Raw genomic sequence first — 25,480 nt, forward strand, 5'->3', positions numbered from 1 at the left:
CTGTGGGTGGTTTTTTAGGCAGTTGTTCCCAGTGGGTGGCTTGTAAGAGTGCACTGTCGGTCGTTGGTCATGCTAAATTAAACAGTGACATCTTTGCTGGCTCATTAGTATTTGCAGTGTATAAGCATTTGTTTAGATACTGTATATGTTAAAGGGCAATCCATTTCAATCTCAAATGTGAACATTTATCAAACCATATTTGGTAACACTTTACAATAAGGTTCCATGAATTGCCATGAACTAATGCAGTTGCTAACTAACTACTGGGAAGTTAATCTGTATAGCTCTGTTAATGTATTTGTACATCATTAATTCATCATCAATGTATTTGTTATTGGTTAACTGATTATAATTTCATCCATGGTTTGCAAATGCATAAATATTAATGAAAAAAATGTTGTTCATGCGTAATGAATTTGTCTATCATTAATTAATGTTAACAACTACGTTAGTTCATGCTAATTCATGAATCTTATTGTAAAACATGACCTCATATTTAAATAAGGGTTGGATAACAGTAAGGATTAAGGATCTCCTAGATAGAGATCTAGGTTGGGACTAGTGCTACACTAATACAGATCAATGGTCTGTCACAGCAGCTAATGTCCCTCAGAGATATAGGCCAAGTCCCTCAAAGCCTCTCATACACACAGATCACACACGCTCGAGTCCATTCCCTTAAAGGCTACAAATCTCACTGTGACTTTGTTGTTGGTCTCTGTGTGAAAGGGCCTATAGTCGTGGAATGTGGATATCGCCGCTATGCGCTATGAAGTGGATTTTTGATCGCTTTCAGTGACAAACTCCCCAAACGGTAAAATGGCATTACCGTGACAGCATCTGCTTACGCACCATTACTGTGTGTACTCTAAGCAAGCATGAGAGAAACATCAGAGAACTGCTTTCACTTGAGCTGGCTAGCCTTCTGTCAAGCACTCTTCTGTAATAAACTATCCATCCATCCAGTTAGACAGAAATATAGGATCATACTTAGGTAGTTAAAAAAGGATCAATCATATTTCTTCTGCTCTTGGCCTCTGGAGCCAGGACATGGATGTGTGTTTATGGTCGTGGCTAACTTGCTTTTATTGATGCATTTAAAAATGTTTTTTACTGTATTGGAAGCTATATGAAATAGAAACCTCCAGACGGATCCATTAAATGCAACCAGTAGAGTGCCCCATCTCATTAGCATTGAGTGTCCTTTCAGGGAGACGGGGAACTACGCTCTGAGAAATAAAGAGATTGTGGAGGTATATCTCTGTTCTTCAAGGATCAAATTTCCCAAATGTACCATGAAAGTACAGTATGTTCTTTTTGGGTACAACTGAAAAAAATGTACAAATGAATTATATATTGCTGGTTAGGGGTACAATATTAAGTACCTATAGGGTACTGACCCAGCAACAAGCATTTCTGTACCTTTATTTCTGAGAGTGTAGGGTTACCAGAATATCCGGTTTTCAAATTTGTTTCTAATTTAGTGGTCCCAACCGGACAATGCAATGTCAAGTTTGAGCAACCGATGGAGGTAATTTACCAGTAGTTCATAGTGAATTAGTGGGTCCGTGACTTCCTGGTCTGATAGACCCCCGGTCTGGTACTGATACTATGCTTCCCGTGGCGCGTGCTGTCAAGTTTAGACAGATTCTCAATGGGTCAGTACTTGCGTTGACTCCTCTGTGTTTGATGACTATGAAAGCAGAGGTTCCCCTCACCCACAGAGTGGGTCGGGAAACGCACAACATCTGCCATTAGGAAGCCGCGGTGCCAGCTACGTGGGCTTTTAGTGGCACGCTGCAGTTAGCGCTCCTCCTGGGAGAGACGTGTTGGGAGAATTACCTCGCAGGGTCGCCGCGCGAACACGCGCTGTCTCGCACCTGCTATCGAGTCGAAACGAGGGCGGTCCGCATGTCGAGGCGTTCTCGCGCCCTGTCGCTGTCACGGCGGCCCTGCGCAAGTCGGTCTGGGGTGGTTTCAGCCTCCGAGAAGTGTAGGTTCTGTGTTTATGTTAATGAGAGCTGTGTTTGTCCTGTGAATATAACGAAAGCCCTTACACAGAATTGCATCACACGCTGCATCTCCGTGTAGCACTCACAGTCACACTGAGGCAGACAGGGCTGTGCTGTAGTGTTGAGGGCCCGTGACTTTTTGCTAGAATGTTCCATTGCTTTAATTGGTTTTATTGAAATACAAGGAATATAATTGAAAAGAAAATGGTTAGGGAGTGTTGTTGTACGCTGTAGAAGGTTTTGTACTTTTGTATACATCTGTTTCGGAAATGTGATTTCTGCATGAACCTGCACCCTTCTGGTTGTGTGTGCATGCGTTTGTGTGTTTATGTACACTATTACATGGGTATGATAATAATATCAAAAGATGGGATTTATCCCATGTTTTTTCAATTTTTCATTTTACTTTGACTTTAGTTCACTGGCATTTATAGAAACCACATATTTATCCAGAACGACATTCAATTAAATTCATTCCTGAGAGGAGAGGAGTCCCAAGAGATACAGATGCAATTAGTGCAGACTAGTGCAGATCTTTCATCCCACCTTCATCCAAGTCCAGAATTGCATCACATTTGTTAGCCAGCTTGTTAGCTAGCTATCCTGCAGTTCACCAGCTGTCCAATGTCTTGCATTCAAGCTTGACAGCTCATGCATAGCAGGTGACCAATCAACAGGACTGCAGCTGACAAACCAATAAGAGCAGGTCCTATTGCACAATGAAGTGGGGGAACCCCTTACAGCTGAAAGCCTGCCTCCCTTTGGAGTTGCGTGACTGATTGTGTCACAATATGTATGTAGTTTAGACTGTGGGGCATGTCAGCTCAGCTGTATCCGTGTCCCTGGAGGCTGCTGGTGTGCATGTCTACTGCGCAGAAGAGCTTAATTTCCTGTCCAGCTCTGAAGGGGCCTGTTGGGCAAAGCCATTGATCGTTGGGTGTAAGTAAATGGCTTCTCACTGCAACCGGGGATGACGGAACAGGCGTGGGGTGAGAACTCTTTGTGGGAGCCTGGAGTTAGTTTTATAACTGAGGCTGGAGTCTCTCATGTTCTCCACGATGACAAACAGCCAAGGGGTGACATTGGCTCAGACGGTAAGAGCAGTTGTCTGGCAGTTGGAGGGTTGCCGGTCGATCCCCCGCCCCGGGCTGTGTCCCTGAGCAGGACACCTAACCCCAATCGCCCTTAGTGTGCGTATGAATGAGTGAATGAGAAGCATCGATTGTACAGAGCTTTGGATAAAGGCGCTATATAGATGCAAACCATTTACCAAACATTAATTCCTCCATGAGAGCGATCCAGGTGAGAGCGATCCCCTCACTCACTCATCAATACCCATTTTATCGGTGTGTTCCACCAGACTGTGTGTCTCTATGCTCTAAAACTGCTGAATGTGTGGAATTTTCTTCATTTAGCTTTGGTGGCGAGCACTACTACTACTACTACTACTACTACTACGCTTTTTTACCTTTTAAAGACATATTGGTGTCCTTTAATGTGTAGTCTGGGGAACACAAATGCCCTGAAATATACAGTGGACAGCCTCTGCTTGTTATTCCTACCTTTTGCTCATATGCTGCATTTCAGTGTTCACTGCCCTGCTTTGGTGTGGCTGGTTAAGCACCTCTCTACCTCTCTCTGCTCCTCTGTAGTGGGTTAGATTGTGTCTGAGACATGGCCAACGCATGCCAGGGCTATTATGGAATCTTATAGAGTCTCTGACAGGCTTGCTCGTTGCCATGGTGCCGGCCACCACTGTGACATTGGCGTTGACTGGGAGTTGTAAACAAATATTGATCAGGAGGAACTAATTAGATTTTTTTTCCCCTCGACATGTTGTGAATTAAACTCAACTGCTGACTGCAATGTACGCATTTTCTCCCTCAGGCAAAGTTCCTGTGGATCTCCCTGGGGTTGATGAGCTCATGGGTAATCACACTTTATTGGGGTGGTATTATTACCAGGCCTGATCTCTTTTAATCGAGCCAGATTTTCAGCAAGCGCTTGCTGAGAAATGCTCAAACTGGTCCATCATTATTGACCTGCAAAAGGTTAAAAACCCTAAATGTAATTATATTTGTGTGAGTGTTTGTGTGAGTTCTGGTTATGGACGTCTGCCAAGCAAGCAACATAATGTGATCAGGGGTTTCCCAGAATATGGCCATCATAGATGGTGATAGACGGTCACCTCTATTTTCTATCAGACAGAGGACATCCCCGCTGTCAGCAGAGGACAACAGTGGTGTCCTTTTCTGTGTCTCGGCTGTCTGTCCACAATGAATGGGGCGCAGATAAAGAGTTATGCCCCGAGACACTGAGGGTGTCAAATGGACTTCCTGGCACTGCAGTCAAATGGACTTCCTGTCACTGCAGTCAAATTGGCTTCCTGTCACTGTCGTCAAATGGACTTCCTGGCACTGCAGTCAAATGGACTTCCTGTCACTGTAGTCAAATGGACTTCCTGGCACTGCAGTCAAATGGACCTCCTGTCACTGCAGTCAAATGGACTTCCTGTCACTGCAGTCGAATGAACTTCCTGTCACTGCAGTCGAATGGACTTCCTGTCACTGTAGTCAAATAGACTTCCTGTCACTGTAGTCAAATGGTCTTCCTGTTATTGTAGTCAAATGGACTTCCTATCACTGTAGTCAAATGGTCTTCCTGTTATCGTAGTCAAATGGACTTCCTGTCACTGCAGTCAAATGGACTTCCTGTCAGTGCAGTCGAATGGACTTCCTGTCACTGTAGTCAAATGGACATCAGTTGATGCTGTGTACAAGTAAACAATTCTAATGTCTGGTAATACTTCATAACAATGGAAAGATTAAGCTTGTAAACCTGGCTGCTTATTTAGTAATATTTAATTGAATTCCATTGTTCATAAAAAAAATTTTTTTTTTAAAATCAGGTTACCATGTCAAGACTCTGACACAATAGCTGAGTAATTATCCTAAAAGTATTCAAACTAATTATTTTTATTCTTGCAGACAGTGCATGCGACGGCTTCAGGGCCAGACACAGTGGTGGGTAGTGAGCTGTGAACGTTTGCTGCTTGGAGTCTTGATAATAACTAGAATGTGGCAGTTCTCAGTGATTAGTTGGTGCCTTCGAACAAAGATGGCTTGGCTTTTTGTTTGGTGCTTGAGCACTGACATCGAATGAGGCTAGTCTTCAAATCCTTCATTGTTGCCTGTGTGTTCTAGTATGCAGACCTTACCTTACCTCTCTTGTATTTCTGAGGCTGCCTCTCCATCTCTGTCTCTGGTCTTGTGCGTTAAGTGACCGGTATCAGCAGGGTTACAGGACATCATAAAGTGTTCAGCAGGGTCACAGTACATTAGAACATTATCAGCGCAGTTAGAGAATCAGCGCATTGACAGCTCCTCCAGGTGAAGCCATTCCCTGGGCTTGTTCGGGGCAAAATTGGCTCAGGAGGTACAGTGCATCCAGAACGTATTCACAGCGCTTCACTTTTTCCACATTTTGTTATGTTCCAAAATGGAATAAATTCATTTTTTTCCTCAAAATTCTACACACAACACCCCATAATGACAACATGAAATACATTTTTTTGAAATTTTAGCAAATTCATAAAAAATAAAAAACTAAGAAATCAGATGTACATAAGTATTCACAGCCTTTGCCATGAAGTTCAAAATTGAGCTCAGGTGCATTCTGTTTCCACTGATCCACTTCCACTTGAGATGTTTCTACAGCTTAATTGAAGTCCACCTGTGGTAAATTTAGTTGACTGGACATGATTTGGAAAGGCACACACCTGTCTATATAAGGTCCCACAGTTGACAGTGCATGTCGGAGCACAAACCAAGGGTGAAGTCAAAGGAATTGTCTGTAGACCTCCGAGACAGGATTGTCGAGGCACAAATCTGGGGAAGGATACAGAAAAACTTCTGCTGCTTTGAAGGTCCCAATGAGCACAGTGGCCTCCATAATCCATAAATGGAAGAAGTTCGGAACCACCAGGACTCTTCCTAGAGCTGGCCGCCTGTCTAAACTGAGCAATCGGGGGAGAAGGGCCTTAGTCAGGGAGGTGACCAAGAACCCGATGGTCACTCTGTCAGAGCTCCAGCGTTCCTCTGTGGAGAGAGGAGAACCTTCGAGAAGGACAACCATCTCTGCAGCAATCCACCAATCAGGCCTGTATGGTAGAGTGGCCAGACGGAAGCCACTCCTTAGTAAAAGGCACATGGCAGCCCGCCTGGAGTTTGCCAAAAGGCACCTGAAGGACTCTGGAGCCTATCCCAGCATACATTGGGTGAAAGGCAGGAATACACCCTGGACAGGTCGCCAGTCCATCACAGGGCACACACACCATTCACTCACACACTCATACCTACGGGCAATTTAGACTCTCTAATCAGCCTAACCTGCATGTCTTTGGACTGTGGGAGGAAACCAGAGTACCCGGAGGAAACCGGCCCCGGCTGACGGGGATTCGAACCCAGGACCTCCTTGCTATGAGGTGGCAGTGCTACCCACTGCACCATCCGTGCCGCCCTATGTACGGAGACATCCTGAATGAAAACCTGCTCCAGAGCGCTCTTGACCTCAGACTGGGGCGACGGTTCATCTTTCAGCAGGACAACGACCCTAAGCACACAGCCAAGATATCAAAGGAGTGGCTTCAAGACAACTCTTTGAATGTCCTTGAGTGGCCCAGCCAGAGTCCAGACTTGAATCCGATTGAACATCTCTGGAGAGATCTGAAAATGGCTGTTCACCGACGCTCCCCATCCAACCTGATGGAGCTTGAGAGGTGCTGCAAAGAGGAATGGGCGAAACTGCCCAAAGATAGGTGTACCAAGCTTGTGGCATCATATTCAAAAAGACTTGAGGCTGTAATTGCTGCCAAAGGTGCATCAACAAAGTATTGAGCAAAGGCTGTGAATACTTATGTACATGTGATTTCTTAGTTTTTTATTTTTAATAAATTTGCAAAAATAAAAAAATAAAAAATTTCATGTTGTCATTATGAGGTGTTGTGTGTAGAATTTTGAGGAAAAAAATGAATTTATTCAATTTTGGAATAAGGCTGTAACATAAAACGTGGGAAAAGTGAAGCGCTGTGAATACTTTCCGGATGCACTGTAAGAGCAGTTGTCTGGCAGTCGGAGGGTTGCCGGTTCGATACCTGTCGAAGTGCCCCTGAGCAAGACACCTCACCCCCAAATGCTCCGGACGAGCTGGTCGGTGCCTTGCATGGCAGCCAATTGCCGTTAGTGTGTGAGTGTTTGTGTGAATGGGTGAATGAAAAGCATCGATTGTGCAGTGCTATATAAATGTCAACCATTTTTCCATTTGTGTTTATATGACTGGTCCTAGGGTGACATGCATAGTGGTAAAACTGTGACCAAAGGTCTTGAAATGTAGTGCCCCAACGACACATGGCCTTAGTATGTCCAATAAACAAGCGTGTCATAACAAGCCCTTTACCCGCTAGCCCTATCCCTGCATCCTCAATTTAAAACCGATCTGTATGATAATTAGCCTGCGCTACAAAATACATGCATGCATGCATGGACGGGTTTTGACAATGATAATCGCCACGCATATAAATTGCTTTCTAAAACACACTCTGTTCCAGGTAATAAAAACTCAGTGGACGCCATTTTGGACCATACCCAGTTTAACCGGCACGGAACAATGCAGTGGGGTTTAAATGCCGTAAACAGGCATTCAGAGATCATTTCGCGTTGGGCTTCCATCCACTCCAGGCAATCATGCAGCTCAGGACACAGCGAGAGAGCATCCGTTACATGCAGTCTCTTTTCTCCTGCACTCTTGGCTGTTAGACTCTGTTTACACCTCCAACAATACGGCCTTCTGCTACAGAGAGAGGCCAATGAAATACTGCCAGCATTCAGGTTCTCTCTCGCTGCAGTTTTCACCCACCACAGGTAACAATATATGCAGGAGGTGCATTCTGTTGGAGCCTTTTTTTCAAGGACTTTATTGCTTGCAGTTTTTTTTCATCTTTGGTTTTGTTTTCTTTGCTGTGCGCAAGTTATATAAGGGCATGGCTCTTCAGAGTCATTATAGAATAGATTGGCAGGCCTTCTCTTAAAACAGTGGTCCTTTTTACAGTGGTCAGTGTCATAGCTGTAGGTTTTGAAACTGCTGCTAACTGGTTGACCAGTTCAGACTAGCGCCTAGCTCGACATGGTTTGGCTGGTTGACCAGTTCAGACAAACTCCCAGCTTGACATTGGTTGACCAGCTCAAGTTAGGTCTTTGAAACAGCTGGTGGCTGGTTGACCAGCTCATACCCAGCCAGACCAGCTTATGACCAGTTTGACCAGCACAGCTTTGAAGCTGGCATAGCTGCATTTTTCAGCAGGGTCAAGACAAGCTGCTGGACCACGTAGGCTTGCCTAGTCAAATGTTAAGACTCACAAGCGTGCTAGCTGGTCTAGCTATTAATTCATTTGAAAATATATTGGGGGTGATACAGTGCACATCATTGATGTGCATTGGTGGTGATAACGACAAGGTTACTCCAGCTTCACTTTGGATTAGGTGATATACTAATGCTACTGCTACTACTACTACTACCCCCAGTGTAAAATCCAGCTATGACGAGCTTGAAATACGAGCTACCAGCTCTTTCAAAAACTAGCTTGAGCTGGTGAAACCATGTTGAGTATGGAGCTGGTCTAACTGGTCAACTAGTTACCAGCTATGTCAAGACCTAGCTTGGGCTGTTTTTTTCAGCCAGGACTACTACTAGTACTACTATTATGATTATTAGTGGTACAGTCACAGCAGGAGTAGCAGGACTAGTTGCAGTAGTAGTAACATTAGTTGTAGTCACAGTCGTAATAGTAGTAGGAGCTGTATTAGAGGTTGCAGTCATAGTAGCAGTAGTAGAAGCAGCAGTAGTTGCAGCAGTTGTAGTAGTAGCAGCAGTATTAGAGATTGCAATAGTAACAGTAGTAGTAGTAGTAGCCGTGGCAGTAGTAGTAATAGTAATGGCAGCGAATGGTAATGGTACAGCTCATGCAATCAGTATGTATATAAATAACAGAAGTGGCATAAGTTTGAGGCCGTGACCATGGTGTTAGTCCAGTTCTCTCAGTCGGTGCGAGTCTCACTACCTTTTCATCTGCGCTAAACGCTGAGCTGAGGCTTGACTAATCTAAAGCTGCCCCCAGGACACAGTGATGCCATTCACCGTTAGATTAGCGTCTGAAGAGAGTGATGCTACGGGTCTTCTCCATACTTAGTACAGCGTGATCCAGCGTGAGCCTGGAAATCATATTACAGCCGTGCTGTCGCTGTTCAAACGCATTAGGGCTTGAACGTGGCGATGGGCTCTGTGTGCAGAGCTGACGGTGTCCTGCCACGTCTGTCACTCTTAATTGTATTGTATTTCTTTAATTGGAGCTGTTGTGCATGCAGTTGATGGACAGGCGTTGTTGTACAGTGTGTGGGTAATGTCGAATGACACTGCAGTAACAGGCAGGGCTGGGATGTGTTTAGACCCATATTTTTTTGTCGATTTTTAATGTGACCTACATAACAACAATACAGTACATGTAATTGTATGTGCATGCAAGTCAAGCCTTGAAAATACTGAATTATACCATTACTTAATGAGAAGGAAGTGCCGGGCTATTCTGCCCAAAATGTGAAAGAGCAGCTCGTACAGAAGCTAGAGTGGATTGCAGCTGCTGGGCCTTGATTTTGCCGTTATGTTTCCCTTGAAATGAAAGAAGATGGAGGTTGTTCCAGTTTTGGTCCACCCACAGTTGCACTATTTCACAAATCGCGACTCTCAAAAAGGCAAGTGCTCTCCGTACATTCGTCATTTAAAAAAAATGAATAACAAGCCAAACTTCCCGGTGAAATTTCTTTGCTAATGCCATTAGCAACGTTAATGATGTCATCAGCCGAGTGAGTGACAGGAGTGGAGTATGGTTGCCTGGCAACAGCAGAAAAGATGCCTCTAGCGCTTTTCACAGAGTCGGTTTCCTGCATTCAAGACGGTTACAGTTAGTGCGCCTCACGTTTTCAAGTGTACAAAGCCTGTGTGATCTCAGCCTTATGGGTTAATGTGTTACCTGTGAGGTTTACCGATCGCATGTACACTATAAGGGAAAAAGATACACACATTTATTTAGTATTTAGCTATACAAAGAGTTGCATATCATGTGCAGATTTATTTTTTAAAAGCCATTCTGGTGACCCAGTTTTAAAGTCTCCTGAGCATCTGAGACTCAGGTTTGGAAGCCACTGGTTTAGACAGCAAATTGACCCACTGCTTTCACAGCAAACAGTCACACAGAGTAGGTATGATACAGAACTCTCCCATGGGGTACGCCTTAGTTGTCGGTGTAAACCCTATATTGCTAGCTGTGTCCCTTGTATTTACGGTAATTCTCAAAGTTCTGCCCCCAGTGAACCTTATGTTAGTAACCCCAGGTGCAGAAAGTCATTGTTGTCACTGAAAAGCCCAAAGTGCTGCTGTCACTGCGAAACGAAAATCAAAAGCCCCTTTTTCAGATGCCTTAACTTTGATCACCGTGGAGCGAGAGAGAACGAGAGAAAAGAAAGAGAGGGTTTTGAACGCGCGGGCGGGTCGCTGAGGATCTCGTCGCGGTGAATCCCGTTGTCTCTCCCGGCTCTTTATCCCACCTGCTTCCTCGACGCTCTTCCTACACACAGACCGGCGGGCAGCTTTCCTCCCTTTGTATCCCATCGCCATAACAACGGCTTGGCAGGATCGAGAGCGAGGGAGCGAGCGCTCGGATGAGTCTCTGCCGTTCGGTCCGGGGTCTGGCGCGAGGGGGAGATCGGGGCGAGCGTGAGCGCGAACGCGTGCGATCCGGCTCCTGGATGGTGACCGCCGCGGCCGCGTTCGGCGGGGAAACGGGGGTGAACGCGGGGACGAAAGAGGAGCGCTTCGGGGACCGGGCGATGGAATAACGGCGCACATGGTGAGTGCTTTGTGCTTTTCTGCGTCTCTCGTGCCGCGCTCGGGATCCGACAAGGTTTCTCACATCTGTGTGTGCGAGCGCGCGTATGTGTGTGTGCGCATATAAGTTATGTAACTCCTGTACTATGGAAACAGAAGAATATAAAAAGACACGGATCTCTTTTACTATACCAACTGGGTGTTACGCAAGAAAAAAAACCTGACCTGTTTATTTTCCAAATAATTCTGAATGTGGATAATTGCTAAGTTAGCCATTACTAGCCTTATTACCACAGTGCCTCGCTATAAATAAAGGCTCTTTCTATAACAGTAGCAGTAGGGTTGGGGGTTCTGATGGCTACAGTAGTAATGTTATAACACCAGTAATACAGCCACTGCAGTAATCTCACTGTAAATATTAGTGCTTTTAACTGACACGCACATGCAAATTGTGCATGTAGAGTTAGATGTTGCAAAGCCAGTATCCATGCCATTGCTTGCAGTGCATGGGTGCAGATCTCTATGACAGGTGAGGCGGGGTGTGACTTGACGGTGTCTGTAGGAGGACAGTAAAGCGGTGTTTAAGGCGGTCTGGGCAGGCTCCGCGCGGTGTTAAAAGCCCGGCATCACGTTGCGTGGCGCAGCTGCGTCGGGCGGCCGTGGAAATGCCCTCGCCAGCTGGAGCGCGAGGGCTGTGAGCGTGTGGGCGCCCGAGCTTCTCCTGCGCGTACCGACGGACGCCCACTCAGCGCAGCCCACAGAGGGATCTGCGGGGGTTACATAACGCGCTCCAGCCCTCGCCCTGCGCTGCTACTGCGGCTGATGTGTGTGCGCCTCTCTGCTTCTGCACGGCCCCAACGGGTCTGTTTTCTGTTGTTTTTCTCCTGGATTGAGACTTCTAATGTCTTCTGCAGGCCGGATGCGATTACTGCAATGTCGTGCGTCCATGTCAGAGAGGGCATGTCCTCCTCCAAGATGCACACCACTTGTTACTGCGTCTTTTCACTCCATCCAGTCCTTGTTGATTGCATTGCATGACATTAAATGCATTTAGTAGATATTCTTATCCAGACCTGGGTTCAAATTGTACTTGTTCTTGATTCAAATACTTTTCTGTGATGAATTGATCTTGCCTGGTGCATTTGAGGAGCTGCAGGGAGGAGCAGATGGGTGGGGTTTACACTTCTGGGATCACTTCATCTATTCCGATACAACAGGCAAGGTTAACCAAATGCAGAAAATAAAAATGCATTTCAATCGAAGATAAATCGAAAATAAACGCTGTTTGGTTCCCAGGTCTGTTCTCATCCAGAGCGCCTGACTCCGAGAGGTCTCTGCTCTCCTCCGTCGGGATTTACGGCCGTTCAGGTCTGACCGGCTCTTCAGGAGACAGGCCTCTTATCTCAACGCTGATTTTAATATCCCCGCTCCAGAGGGCAGCAGTGTGGAGTAACGCTAAAGGTCCTGCACTTAACACGGAAGATAAGCGCTTGAATCCCAGGGTGACACTGCTGTTGTACGGCTGGTCTAGGTTCTTTACCTGATTTCTATCTGTAGATGCAGTATCTGGCTGTATAAATGGACAGTATGAAAAGTGTAACCTGTATAGGTTGCTGTGGATAAAGTCACCTTACGCATTATTCTGTGTAAAATAATGTAAAGTACTGTCGGTAATCTCCATCCCATCATGTCTGTGATATAAAGGGACACATCCACCCACAATCACACTTGATGGAGATGGGCCTCAGTACATAGAATTGTCTGTATTTGAACATTTTGGTTAGCGTGTCCTTCAATATCTCTCCTATGGTAGAGCTCTTGGTTTCAAGTCTATTACTGTGACATTTTCCCTGACCGATTCTTCTCGAGACATTAATGATTGTCTGGATGTAAAGGATGAAAGTATTTCTTATTTGAGTGTTAAAACTGTGGCCATGAACACTAACAATACAAAGCAAATCTTAAAGTAATATTCCTTGTGAAGTTGAGATGTTTTCCATTGTTTGGGTGCAGGCATGAAATTGATGTTGACTGATCAAACCGGGACCCAGAAAGCGAGTTCTGTTGAGTCTTGATTTCATCAGATGGGCTGTTTGCAGCGGACTTTAATATTCGCGAAAGAGCAGAATCAGCCTCTGTGTTATCGCCCCTCTCGGATTCCCATTCATATCTCAGCGCGCGTGCGCAATACCGCATATTTTTCTAATGGGTGTAACATTCATTTCAAATCCCTGCACTCACAGATTTGTTTATTTTTCTCCCGATTTAGAAAGCCTCCTCTTAACTGTATGCCTGTTTCATGACGGCTGTGTCCTTTTTTAACATTAGAGCAGGAAGACAAGCTTGTACGTCCTTTGAAATGTTGGGATTCACTTCGCTGCACTGGTTGGGTTGCACAGTCCTTGTACAGGAGAACTGCAATGCTACTGCCAGATACTGTTGGCACTAATGCATTGTGGACCACGTGGTTTGTCAGCCTCCCTTTTTTCATCCATCTCCCGTGTTTAAGTTCTGTATATGATTCGAGTAGCATGGCACCAACTCTTCCTGAATTATTGATTGGTACATTCACATTTACGCGCTGTGTTCTCTCTCTCCTCTCTCTCTCTCTCTCTCTCCCTCTCTCTCTCTTTCTCTCTCTCCCTCCCTCTCTCTCTCTCTCTCCCTCTCTCTCTCTCTCTCTCTGTCCCTCAGGCGAACCTGAAGAAGCTCATGGAGCATGTCCAGCAGAGGAACGTTGAGAAAGTGGCGAAGGCGCTGGAGAAGGGTCTCGATCCCAATTTTCATGATCCCGACACGGGAGGTAAGGGGCCCCATATCCGGGAGCGGGAAGCTTGTTGGAATGATCTTGACTTGTGTTGTGTTCTCTGCTGACAGTTCTCCCTCTCTCGTGTCTTTTTCTCTCTCCCTCCCTTGATCTTCCTCTCCCTCGCTCTCTTTCTGTATTGGATCAAACACACTGGACCTAGCAGTAGCTCTGTGTTGCGCTGTAGGCAGCTGCTTCTCACTGGTTCTGGCAGGCGAGGGGAAGCAGCCCTTGAGACCTGTCCTCTCATCCGATCTTTAACTGACTGACATGGCGGTTCCCTCAGAAGTACTGGACATTTACCCTTCCTGTATCGTCCGTCCACTTTCACAGGAAAGAGATGTGATTAAAGATTAAAGTGATAATTTGATGTTATGTTATCCTTGTCCTAGCACGATAAGGAAATAGTCTTTAGTTTATTGGCATGTAAGTGACACAGAGGGCAATATAAATGCACAAATGGGTTTGAAAGCTCCCTTGCTGCACGGTCAACGCTGCCCTGCGTGTTCACTGTGGAGTGGTTTGGGGAGGCCTGGTTCACGTCACCATGTAAGGGCACGGGGTGGAAACGGCGAAGAGCGACCCTCAGAACCAAAAAATCAGCAGTGTCCCCTGTCTCTGGGGTCCTACGGGATGAGAGCGCTGTGGAACACTGTCCCGTTTGGATCACTGCATCCTGAAGGCTCCCGTCGGACGTGCCGTTTCTGTTCTCAGGGTGGTAGTTCTCCTTCACAACATCCTCCACAAATTTGGGAGCAGGCGACTAGCTCGCTCGCTCGCCCTTCAAAATCCATTCAGCCAACTGCTGCTCCTTGCTCAGCGATCAGACAAACTCCTGTAGTCCTTGCAACCGAGGAATGCGCTGCTCATGCAGCTAACTGTGAGCATTTGGGCAATCAGAGGAGTTGCTCTTATCCAAAGTGACTTACAGTTGATTAGACTAAGAAGGGAATAATAATAAGGGCCTTGCTGAAGGGCCCAACAGCTGTGTGGATTTTATCATGGCTACACTGGGGCTCGAACCACCAACCTTCCACGTCCCAGCCATGTACCTTAGCCGCTAGGCTACAAGCTGCCGCGAACGAAGTCTTACACCAAACTTTAAATGGCATACAAGTCTCCCACGCACTCATACGCGATACGTATGACTTCATTTCCTCTGCGTTCACTGAGATCTCCAGCCTGATCCCCATGAGGTGGAACGGGACATACGTGCTGCCCAAAATGGATTCCTCCTGGTGAATATAGCTGACTGGATTGGGCGGGATCTGTGTCAGGAGAGTGGGTTCTCAGGACTAGTGATGTCACTGAGAGATGACAGCGCTGGGCGTGGGAAGGGAATTGGAGCTCTTAGCCCTGTTACATCCCATTAACCTCAGCCCCGTTCCCAGGGGAATGGATAGTGGGTGTAACTGACGAGGAGGTCTCCTCTGAATACAGTGAATGGCATCGGCCTCTGTGATTCACTGTGTTAAATACTGATAGTGCCATGGCAGTACATAGACAGGATTGACCAGGTTGGAGACAGAGCAGGCAGTTTTTGTCAGTTATTCGCTAACTTATGATGTTGCTGATTTGTGTTTGTTTATTTTTACAATAAGTTCTTCATTTTGGCAATAATTTCAGACAATGCAGTCCGCTTAGCGGACCAATGGACTGATTTACATAATCTAGTCATTCGTTTATACAGCTGGGTATTTTACTACAGAAATTCAGTTTAAGCCTCTTTATCGAGTGTGCAACAGCAGTGCCTCGTCTGGGACTCAAACCTGCAACCTTCCGGCTGCCGGGTTAATCTCCTCGCCACATTTCTACCTGAAACACTGGGCCAGGACTGGCTTTTGGTGATAAGTACGCCCAAATCTCCATCGTCAGATTAAGAGATTAATTTGGCTCTTCGTCTGATTCGTCTGGTGCTTTCAATTGCGCTACAATGGCGTTAAAGCCTTAGCACGGACAGAAAGAGGGTTTGGAGATAGCCTCGGCGGTTTAAATCCGCAGAGTGAGAATTCGGTCACGGTTGGGAAACAGAATCATTTGGATGGCTGAGCATCTGCACAGTTAATGGCTGAGCATCTGCACAGTTAAGTGAGCCAGAAAAGCGTTCAAAGATTTGCTGATTCTTGCTCCCCCTGCCCTGTATTACTGTATTCTCATCCATAAAATCACACCTTCCCGCTTTCAGATACCTGGCTCTCTTATCACCCCTATTTACATGTACTGTATGTTGATTTACGCTACTTTGAGCAGTGTTCCGCAGAGACGATTAGACCAGAGCTGAAAACAGGTATTAGTTGTGTTGTCACAGCTGTCAGTAATAGATTTGACCCAGATTTCTGAATTACCAGCAAACCAACAGAAAGCTCGTATCCACACTTTGCACAGAAGGTATAATTGCGAGCCACGTCTACACTAGCCAAATGCTTGTCAGTTTACAGGGAGTAAATTGGTGGAAAGTGGGTTTTAACAGAACAAGGAAGCCCCATGGGCTGTTGCAGTGATTGATGTGTAAGAGGCATCTCCGGCAGCAGACCCAACGCAAGAGATCAAGACACGAACTGGAGGGCTGAAAATATCAGGGTGTGGAGTCGAGCTTGTTCGCACATTCCAGTATAAATATGGCTGCTAAATGCCATAGTAATGGCTGCTCATTCAAATCTTCTTTGAGAAGCAAACATAGGCGCCCAATATTGCTGTCAAGAGAAGATTCTTATTTCAACTTGATTGAATGTACTTTCGGATGTCGTTTCGGAGGCAATTTAGTTTTTTTTCCACATCTGGTGAGTCTGTGAGGAAAGACACAAGGCTTGCATTTACTTGTACTGTAAGTCAAATTTAAAGACCTGTGTTGGTTCAATACAGCCCATAGTCTTGCATTTGAAAGTCGGGGAGTCCTTATAAAATATCTACAGGTCCTGGGTGCTGCCTCAGTTAAGGGGGTGAGGCCTGGGAGTTAGTACTTGTCTGTGGATGTGCTTTGTAGTCTCCAGGATGTTCTAAACCTTTGCCTTTGAGCTACTCAGGGCAAAGAAACGAAGCCACCCTCACAGCACGCTGATATTGGGATGGTCACACATAGCTTCACATTTTGGTTGTGTTTTCCGTTAGCGATGGAGTTGTGTAACCGCGATGTGGATGTGTAGCCATTAGTGATGTGGTTGTGTAGTCATTAGTGATGTGGTTGTGTAGCCATTAGCGATGTGGTTGTGTAGCCATTAGCAATGTGGTTGTGTAACCATTAGCGCTATGGATGTGTAGCCATTAGCGATGTGGTTGTGTAGCTGTTAGCGCTGTGGATGTGTAACTGTTAGCGCTGCAGATGTGTAACCGTTAGCGCTGCAGATGTGTAGTCGTTAGTGCTGTGGATGTGCAGCCGTTAGCGCTGTGGTTCTTTAGCCTTTAGTGCTCCGGGAGAGGCAGGGTTACAGCCTGGTACTATTTCTGCTCACACGCCTCCATCGGTGTAATGTCTGTGACTGTGTCCCTTTAGTGAGGATGTCGGTTCAGTGCATTCTGGGATAGCCCCACCTCCCGCCCTCTGTGCAGTCGCTCCAGTTGTGCTTGCATCTCTGGTAGAATGGAGGCTCAGTCTAGCTAGCTGTGACCGGTTATCTCCCTGCTTGTGTAAAAGTGTGGAGGCAATGATACTTTTTCTTCTGTGTCTCTTTGTGTGTGTGTCCGAATGCGCGCACGCGTGTGTGTGTGTGTCTGAATGTGTGTGTGTGCGTGTGCGTGTGTGTGTGTGTATGTGTGCGTGTATGTTCACGTGTGTGTGTGTGTGTGTGTGTGTGTACAGAATGCCCGCTGACCCTAGCCTCTCAGATGGAGGGCTGTGCAGAGCTGATCAAGGTGCTGAGGAGTGGCGGAGCCCATCTGGACTTCAGGACCAGAGACGGGATAACAGCCCTGCACAGAGCCGTCAGGACCAAGAACCACACCGCCCTCATCGTGAGTGTTACACACACACACACACACACACACACACACACACACACACACACACACACATACACACACACACACATTTATACACACACACAAACACACACACACGCACACAGGGACGGGATAACAGCCCTGCTCAGAGCCGTCAGGACCAAGAACCACACCGCCCTCATCGTGAGTGTTACACACACACACACACACACACACACACACACATACACACACACACATTTATACACACACACATACACACACACACACACACTTATGCACACACACACACACACACACATACACACACACTTATACACGCACACACACACAAACACATACACACACACTTATAGACGCACACACACACACACAGCAGAAGCAGGCGGATGATTCAGACTCGTCCCACTTTCAGCCGTAGGAGCATGTTGTTTTTGTCATTCCTCGTGTTCAGTTGAATGTGCACAGAATCCGCACACAGTGAGTCACCTAATGGTCCAATACAGCAGACACAGGTACAGGGGCAAACACAGCTATACAGCTGACACAAACGTAACTGCAAAACAATGTTAACCAACATAAAGACATTTTCATACAAATAATGGCATTTTATTAAGACTCTGTATAATGCGCAGATTATGCTAACGTGTAGCCGTTTGTTCTAGAGTATCTAAGTATGCAGTAAGAGCATGGGCAGACAATATGAGTTGATTAGTTTAAGGGCCTGTTTGATTAGATTATGCCTATAGAGAAATATCACTGAATGTGTTGATGAAAAGACAATTTCTGGCGCTGCGTTTTGCATAATCCGAGTCTCCTTAGATTTATCAGCTTGACAATCGCAGCACAGGTTCTTATTTGAATTCATAACCTAGATCAAGTGTCCATCATCAAATATTTGCCTCCACATACAGAACCCCAGCATTTCACATTTTTATACAACCAGTCTTTGTCACGCACAAACCTTGTATCTACAGTGCATCCGGAAAGTATTCACAGCGCTTCACTTTTTCCACATTTTGTTATGTTTCAGCCTTATTCCAAAATTGATTAAATTCATTTTTTTCCTCCAAATTCTACACACAATACCCCATAATGACAATGAGATTTTTGCAAATTTATTAAAAATAAAAAACAAAGAAATCACATGTACATAAGTATTCACAGCCTTTGCCATGAAGCTCAAAATTGAGCTCAGGTGCATTCTGTTTCCACTGATCAACCTTGAGATGTTTCTACAGCTTAATTGGAGTCCACTTGTGGTAAATTCAGTTGATTGGACATGATTTGGAAAGGCACACACCTGTCTATATAAGGTCCCACAGTTGACAGTGCATGTGGGAGCACAAACCAAGCATGAAGTCAAAGGAATTGGTTGTAGACCTCAGAGACAGTATTGTCTCGAGGCACAAATCTGGGGAAGGATACAGAAAAATTTCTGCTGCTTTGAAGGTCCCAATGAGCACAGTGGCCTCCATCATCCGTAAATGGAAGAAGTTCGGAACCACCAGGACTCTTCCTAGAGCTGGCCGCCCGTCTAAACTGAGCAATCGGGGGAGAAGGGCCTTAGTCAGGGAGGTGACCGAGAACCCGATGGTCACTCTGTCAGAGCTCCAGCGTTCCTCTGTGGAGAGAGGAGAACCTTCGAGAAGGACAACCATCTCTGCAGCAATCCACCAATCAGGCCTGTATGGTAGAGTGGCCAGACGGAAGCCACTCCTTAGTAAAAGGCACATGGCAGCCCGCCTGGAGTTTGCCAAAAGGCACCTGAAGGACTCTCAGACCATGAGAAACAAAATTCTCTGGTCTGATGAGACAAAGATTGAACTCTTTGAATGCAAGGCGTCATGTTTGGAGGAAACCAGGCACCGCTCATCACCTGGCCAATACCATCCCTACAGTGAAGCATGGTGGTGGCAGCATCATGCTGTGGGGATGTTTTTCAGCAGCAGGAACTGGGAGAGTAGTCAGAATTGAGGGAAAGATGAATGCAGCAATGTACAGAGACATCCTGAATGAAAACCTGCTCCAGAGCGCTCTTGACCTCAGAGTGGGATGACGGATCTTTCAGCAGGACAACGACCCTAAGCACACAGCCAAGATATCAAAGGAGTGGCTTCAGGACAACTCTGTGAATGTCCTTGAGTGGCCCAGCCAGAGCCCAGACTTGAATCCGATTGAACATCTCTGGAAAGATCTGAAAATGGCTGTGCACCGACGCTCCCCATCCAACTTGATAGAGCTTGAGAAGTGCTGCAAAGAGGAATGGGCGAAACTGCCCGAAGATAGGTGTGCCAAGCTTGTGGCATCATATTCAAAAAGACTTGAGGCTGTAATTGCTGCCAAAGGTGCATAAACAAAGTATTGAGCAAAGGCTGTGAATACTTATGTACATGTGATTTCTTAGTTTTTTATTTTTAATAAATTTGCAAAACTTCTTTCATGTTGTCATTATGGGGTGTTGTGTGTAAAATTTTGAGGAAAAAAATGAATTTATTCCATTTTGGAATAAGGCTGTAAAATAACAAAATGTGGGAAAAGTGAAGCACTGTGAATACTTTCCGGATGCACTGTATGCCCAAAAGTTGAGCTTTTAAGAAAGGCTTTTTCATATATATTTTTAAAAACTTATGAAACAGCATTGTGGTTTAGCAATTATAGTGTTTCGTCTCCTCTCTCATGAAGATGCTGTTAGACCTGGGCGGTTGGATTGAGGATGATGGGTAATGTAGTGTTTCATCTCCTCTCTCGTGCAGACGCTGTTAGACCTGGGCGCGTCCCCCGACTACAAGGACAGCCGTGGCCTGACCCCCTTGTACCACAGCTCCATGGTGGGGGGGGACCCCTACTGCTGTGAGCTGCTGCTGCACGACCACGCCCAGGTGGGCTGCATGGATGAGAACGGCTGGCAGGAGATCCACCAGGTACGCTTCCCCACGCAGGAGAGAGGGCGCTCTCACAGCCAGGGTGTTACAGTGTCACTCTGCCGATACAAAAACCCTGCCCTCACTAACACATTCATCCCTTATTTCACAACCCCACCCATTTCGCTGAGATCACACACACAGCATCATTGCTGTACATACCCTCGTTAAATACATGCCCCAGGTTCTTACCTGGTAACATGTACAGTAAAGCTTAAACACACCTGCCACTGAACTGACATAAAACTCACACAATGTGGTTGTCAGTGCTGCATTGCGGGTACTTCTTCACCTACCACACTCACTGTTGCCGTTGGTGTGAGTGTTTGTGTGTATGGGTGAATGAGAAGCATCAGTTGTACAGCCCTTTGGATAAAGGCGCTATATAAATGAATCGCCCTGTATGTTATGTTCCAGTGCACACAAACATTCTCAAAGACCTTTTCTCAGGAACCGCCGCAGTCAGTGGACACGGCTTCTGTAACTCCTCTGTTAATTTATCCGCCATCAGTCCACTGCAGGGTGCTCCAATGACATTTCCAGCAGCTGGGCATCGGTCAGGATGTCTCTCAAAACCACGACCCGCAGAAAGAAAGTTCACACAAATTAAGTTCAGAATCGAAAATATGAAGGTTGAAAATTATTGGAAAGTTTGAAGGTTGAAAGTCACTTTGGAAGTTGAAAAGTTGACAGCGGTTGGAAAGTTTGAAGGTTGAAAGTGATTAGAAAAGTTTGAAGGTTGAACATCGTGATTTGCAATTGTAATCACGGAAGGAGTGTTAAAAGTCACATTCACATAGACAATATTTCACAATGTCTTCTATGATCACCCCCCTACAGATCTATAGCTATAGACGGCGGCCTGTAGTGTAGTGGTTACGGTAAATGACTGGGTCACACAAGGTCGGTGGTTCTAATCCCGGTGTAGCCGCAATAAGATCCGCACAGTCGTTGGGCCCTTGAGCAAGGCCCTTATCCCTGCATTGCTCCAGGGGAGGATTGTCTCCTGCTTAGTCTAATCAACTGTATGTCACTCTGGATAAGGGCATCTGTCAAATGCCAATAATGTAATGTAATGTAATGTAGCGCTCTGAACATCTACCTGCAGTGGTTGCTAGGACTCGGTGACTGAAGAGGGCTGGAGTCAGAGCAGTAATTGAGTTTTGGGGCAGTTGGTGCTGGCGTTCGCGTTTCGGCTTTTGCCGCGGTTGGACTCATTCTGTGGCACTGCCAGTCGGTGATGGAGTGGGAGAGGAGTACCATCTGGAGCGTATCAGAAGACAGGTTGGACTGCCAGGTGGCACAGCCTGGACTTAAACCTGCAAGATCAATCAGAAAGTGCAAGCTCCCAGGCCCTCTCTGAGTCTTACTGGAGAAACAAATCCAGTCAAAACAGACCTAGTTACAAATAACAGACAAAGGGCGTATCGATTCATTACCAATCGCTTTCCCCACTGTGGGAACTGTCAATGTTGCACTGCATTTCAAACGCAATTTGCTAATCTGGCCTTTAAATGTCAAATGGAGTCTCTAATCCAATTGGAAAATGCTCAGATAAAAAAAAAACCTACATATGTATTAACAGCAGGTAATAATGAGTCATTTGTTGTTAAAACTGTTACTATGGAGATCCTGCTTACGCTGAACACCCAAGTTCTGTTCTGTTACTGTTAAAACTGTTACTACGGAGATCTAGCATAAATTGAATGCATGAATTCTGTTCTGTTATTGTTAAACGGTTACTAAATGAGATCTTGCGGAAGTCTAACTAGTAAGGTGGTTCTAATCCCGGTGTAGCCACAATAAGATCCACACAGCCATTGGGCCCTTGAGCAAGGCCCTTAACCCTGCATTGCTCCAGGGGAGGATTGTCTCCTGCTTAGTCTAATCAACTGTACGTTGCTCTGGATAAGAGCGTCTGCCAAATGCCAATAATGTAATAATGTCTGACTCTGTTACTGTTACACCATTGATACAGAGCTCTTGTACACAGTGCGTAACATAGCAATGGAATGTGACCCACAAAACATATAAGGACTGGCAGTTGTACTGATTCCTTGTCGCAGAGTACAATTTTACAAAGGATTTAACAAAGGATTTAACTCTCAGCATCCTGCAGGATTCAGAACAATTATTGTGTGAAATCTGCGCTGTGCGTGTCTCCCTGGAGGCAGGAGATAAAAAAAATAATTGGAGGCACTTTTGCACCCTCATTTTTATTGTGTCATAAATACCAATAACTCAGATAAGACGGATGTGCTTTTTGATGGTTATTATGCTCTCGGTTGAATGTGAGTGCGTAAAGGAAATTTAAAAGCCATGTTTGACGCAGCGGGAGGTGCGTAATTAAACCTGCCGTCAGTGCTTCCGTCGCGATCGGGAGCGAGACCGTCGCGTTCGAGGAATTCACCGTTCACGTTCGTTCGCTGCCGCCTCTTGCTTTAATGTCGCCGTGACCACTCGCTTTACCCGAGGAGACATACCTTGCATATCTCTGAGGTGATTTGCTAAATGGAACAGCATAACGGTTGAAGTACCACCTGCTTCTCTGAGATCAAAAGCAGGATATTACCGCCGCTTAGATTTTATTTGATGTGAAAATTCTTTCAGCTAGACTTAAATCTGACCCACGGATCGCAGTCTAGTTGACTGTGTCATTTTAAATCTCATTGTTTAGCAATAGATAATATTTCTGTGTGACCCATCGTTGGCTGTACCCTTAAAAATGTGGGTTTCTTTCTCTTCCGGACAAAGAAAAATTGTGTGAAATTGAAGCTGTGTGCTTGGCCCTGGAAGAAGAAGATGAAAAATAATTGGAACACACTTTTCTTTCCACAATTAAAAACAGGGGTGATGCCTCTCTTAAATTCTTTCATTAGCTTTACACAATCCTCACTACCAGTGAAGTGATATGTGATAACTGTCATACCCATCATAACTGAGTTTTATACAAGCCATTCGCAGCTCTTCCATTGTTGAGCATTAAGTTCACATCCAAGGCGTACTTAACCCCCCCTGTGATGGCTTAGCAGATTTGGCAAGTACTTTGTTTATTGTTACAATGGCCGTGTTCCAGGAGGGCATGGAACCCGCACCCTTGGGTTACAAGCTGAGGGACGGAAGTTCAGTTTACCATGACGTTCACTAAACGCCTTTATCTCAAGTCAAAATGACTGTTGTTTGCCTGTCTCAAATGTTATGCCCTTACAGGGAGCCATTATTTCATTTATGTCTGAGTAGAAAGTCACATTTAGTCATAATTTTCACAGCGCTCAATCTTCTTGGCTCCCATGCTCATGGGTCCCCTTTATGGAATATACTGCATGTCCTTAGTTATGGCCAATTCCTGTACCTCCTCAATGCTCCAAAAGTATTGGGGACCAAGGTACTTTTTCTTAGTGCGGAATTACACAGTATGGTCCAAATCATGTGCTGTCCATTCCAGTGCTGATTCTGGCCTGGATCCCCTCAGGTTACACTTGAGCTGGGATCTCAAACTCAAATCATGGTGGTCCACTGTGTGTGCTGGCCTTCCATGTGTCCCTGCACTGAAGTGTCTCAATCTGAGTCACCAATTGTGATTGGGTAAAGAGTCAGCACACCTTCTTTCCAAGGCCTCTGCTGATTAAAAGGAAATGACAAAGAGCTGCATCCTGGACTGGAGTTTTGAGCTGGTTCTGTGGAGCCGGGCAGCTGTGATCCATCTGCAGCAGCTGTGAGTTTCTCCAGCAGGATACCGGTAACGGCATGGCTCAGCTGCTGGATTACACAGAAGCGCGTTGGCGACCAACGGAGACCGTTGCTACGGATACACGTGCTAGCATAGCTTGTGCCTCTCTGAGCCCTCTGTAGACTGCGCCTCAAATTCCAACTGCTCGTTCCAAATTCAGAGAGATAATAACTAATAGGGGAATACAGTTTTTAATAGCTTTATTATTAACTCATAAAATACAGAATTTCTAAATAATGAGTTCCACATACGCAAAAACAGCCGTGATGATAGCAATATTTGCATAATTTTATCAGTGCAATAATGAAATGAAAGGAATGAACAAGAAGCTGTTATAAAGAGGAAAACTACTGTAAAAAAATACATGAGAACTATAATTTACCCTCTTCCTGTTTTTCTCTCTCTCCTTCTTGTTTCCCTCCCCCTCTCTTCCTAATGTACATTGCCAGTTTAGTGAGACGCAGGCAAATACAGGGCTATCCAACTTTATTTTCCACGTTTTATTTAGATTTCATTTGAATGGGAAAATAGGATTTTTTTTCTCATTTACACACAGTTACCCAGCAGAAAAAAAGGTGACACTATGGTACTTGTTGCTTAGTAACACAACCAGGTAGCTCTGCAATCTGGATGATAACCAAAAGATTTTGCCCTGATTTGAAACTATCACTCTTTCTATTGAGATGTTTGCAGACAAAACACTAAAAGATTAATATTGTGTCATGGTATACACAGTGAGACTTTGTTTCCTTGAGGAACATGGTAATGATGTGGTACATAATGGAAGCATTCAGAGCAGATGACTGTGGAAATACGTTTATTTCTGAATTTCATTATGGTGAAAGGCCGGGGGAGCCATTGAAAGTCCCAAATTCAGATTGCCCAATGTGGCTGGAAAACGTAGATAAATCCGTATTCAGCTGAAAACTTTCTGAGAAACCAGTTGCATCTAGTGTAGTTTAATGGACAGTAACTGCTGATTGTATTTCACTGTATTTCACTGAAACTTGGGCTAGGTTTGGGATAGCATCATGCTGCTTCAAATTGTAGATAACAGCATGAGAAGGCACGTTACAAAAAAATAAATGGTCACACTTTACTATATGGTTCATGAATTTGCATTAATTCATTAGGTGTT

General features: G+C 45.4%; 1 protein-coding gene across 1 annotated transcript in view; it reads left to right on the forward strand.

The window, feature by feature from the left end:
• The window catches only part of shank3a (SH3 and multiple ankyrin repeat domains 3a), a 262,588-nt gene that overhangs the window by 86,939 nt on the left and 150,169 nt on the right, over nt 1–25,480 (forward strand). The window contains exons 5-7 of the mRNA XM_061251833.1: nt 13,641–13,749; nt 17,549–17,700; nt 20,445–20,612. Of these exons, the coding sequence (XP_061107817.1) occupies nt 13,641–13,749; nt 17,549–17,700; nt 20,445–20,612 (429 nt within the window). The remainder of the gene's footprint in view (nt 1–13,640; nt 13,750–17,548; nt 17,701–20,444; nt 20,613–25,480) is intronic.

The sequence above is a fragment of the Conger conger genome, chromosome 8 (assembly GCF_963514075.1).
Source record: "Conger conger chromosome 8, fConCon1.1, whole genome shotgun sequence".
In the NCBI taxonomy this organism is placed as follows: domain Eukaryota; kingdom Metazoa; phylum Chordata; class Actinopteri; order Anguilliformes; family Congridae; genus Conger; species Conger conger.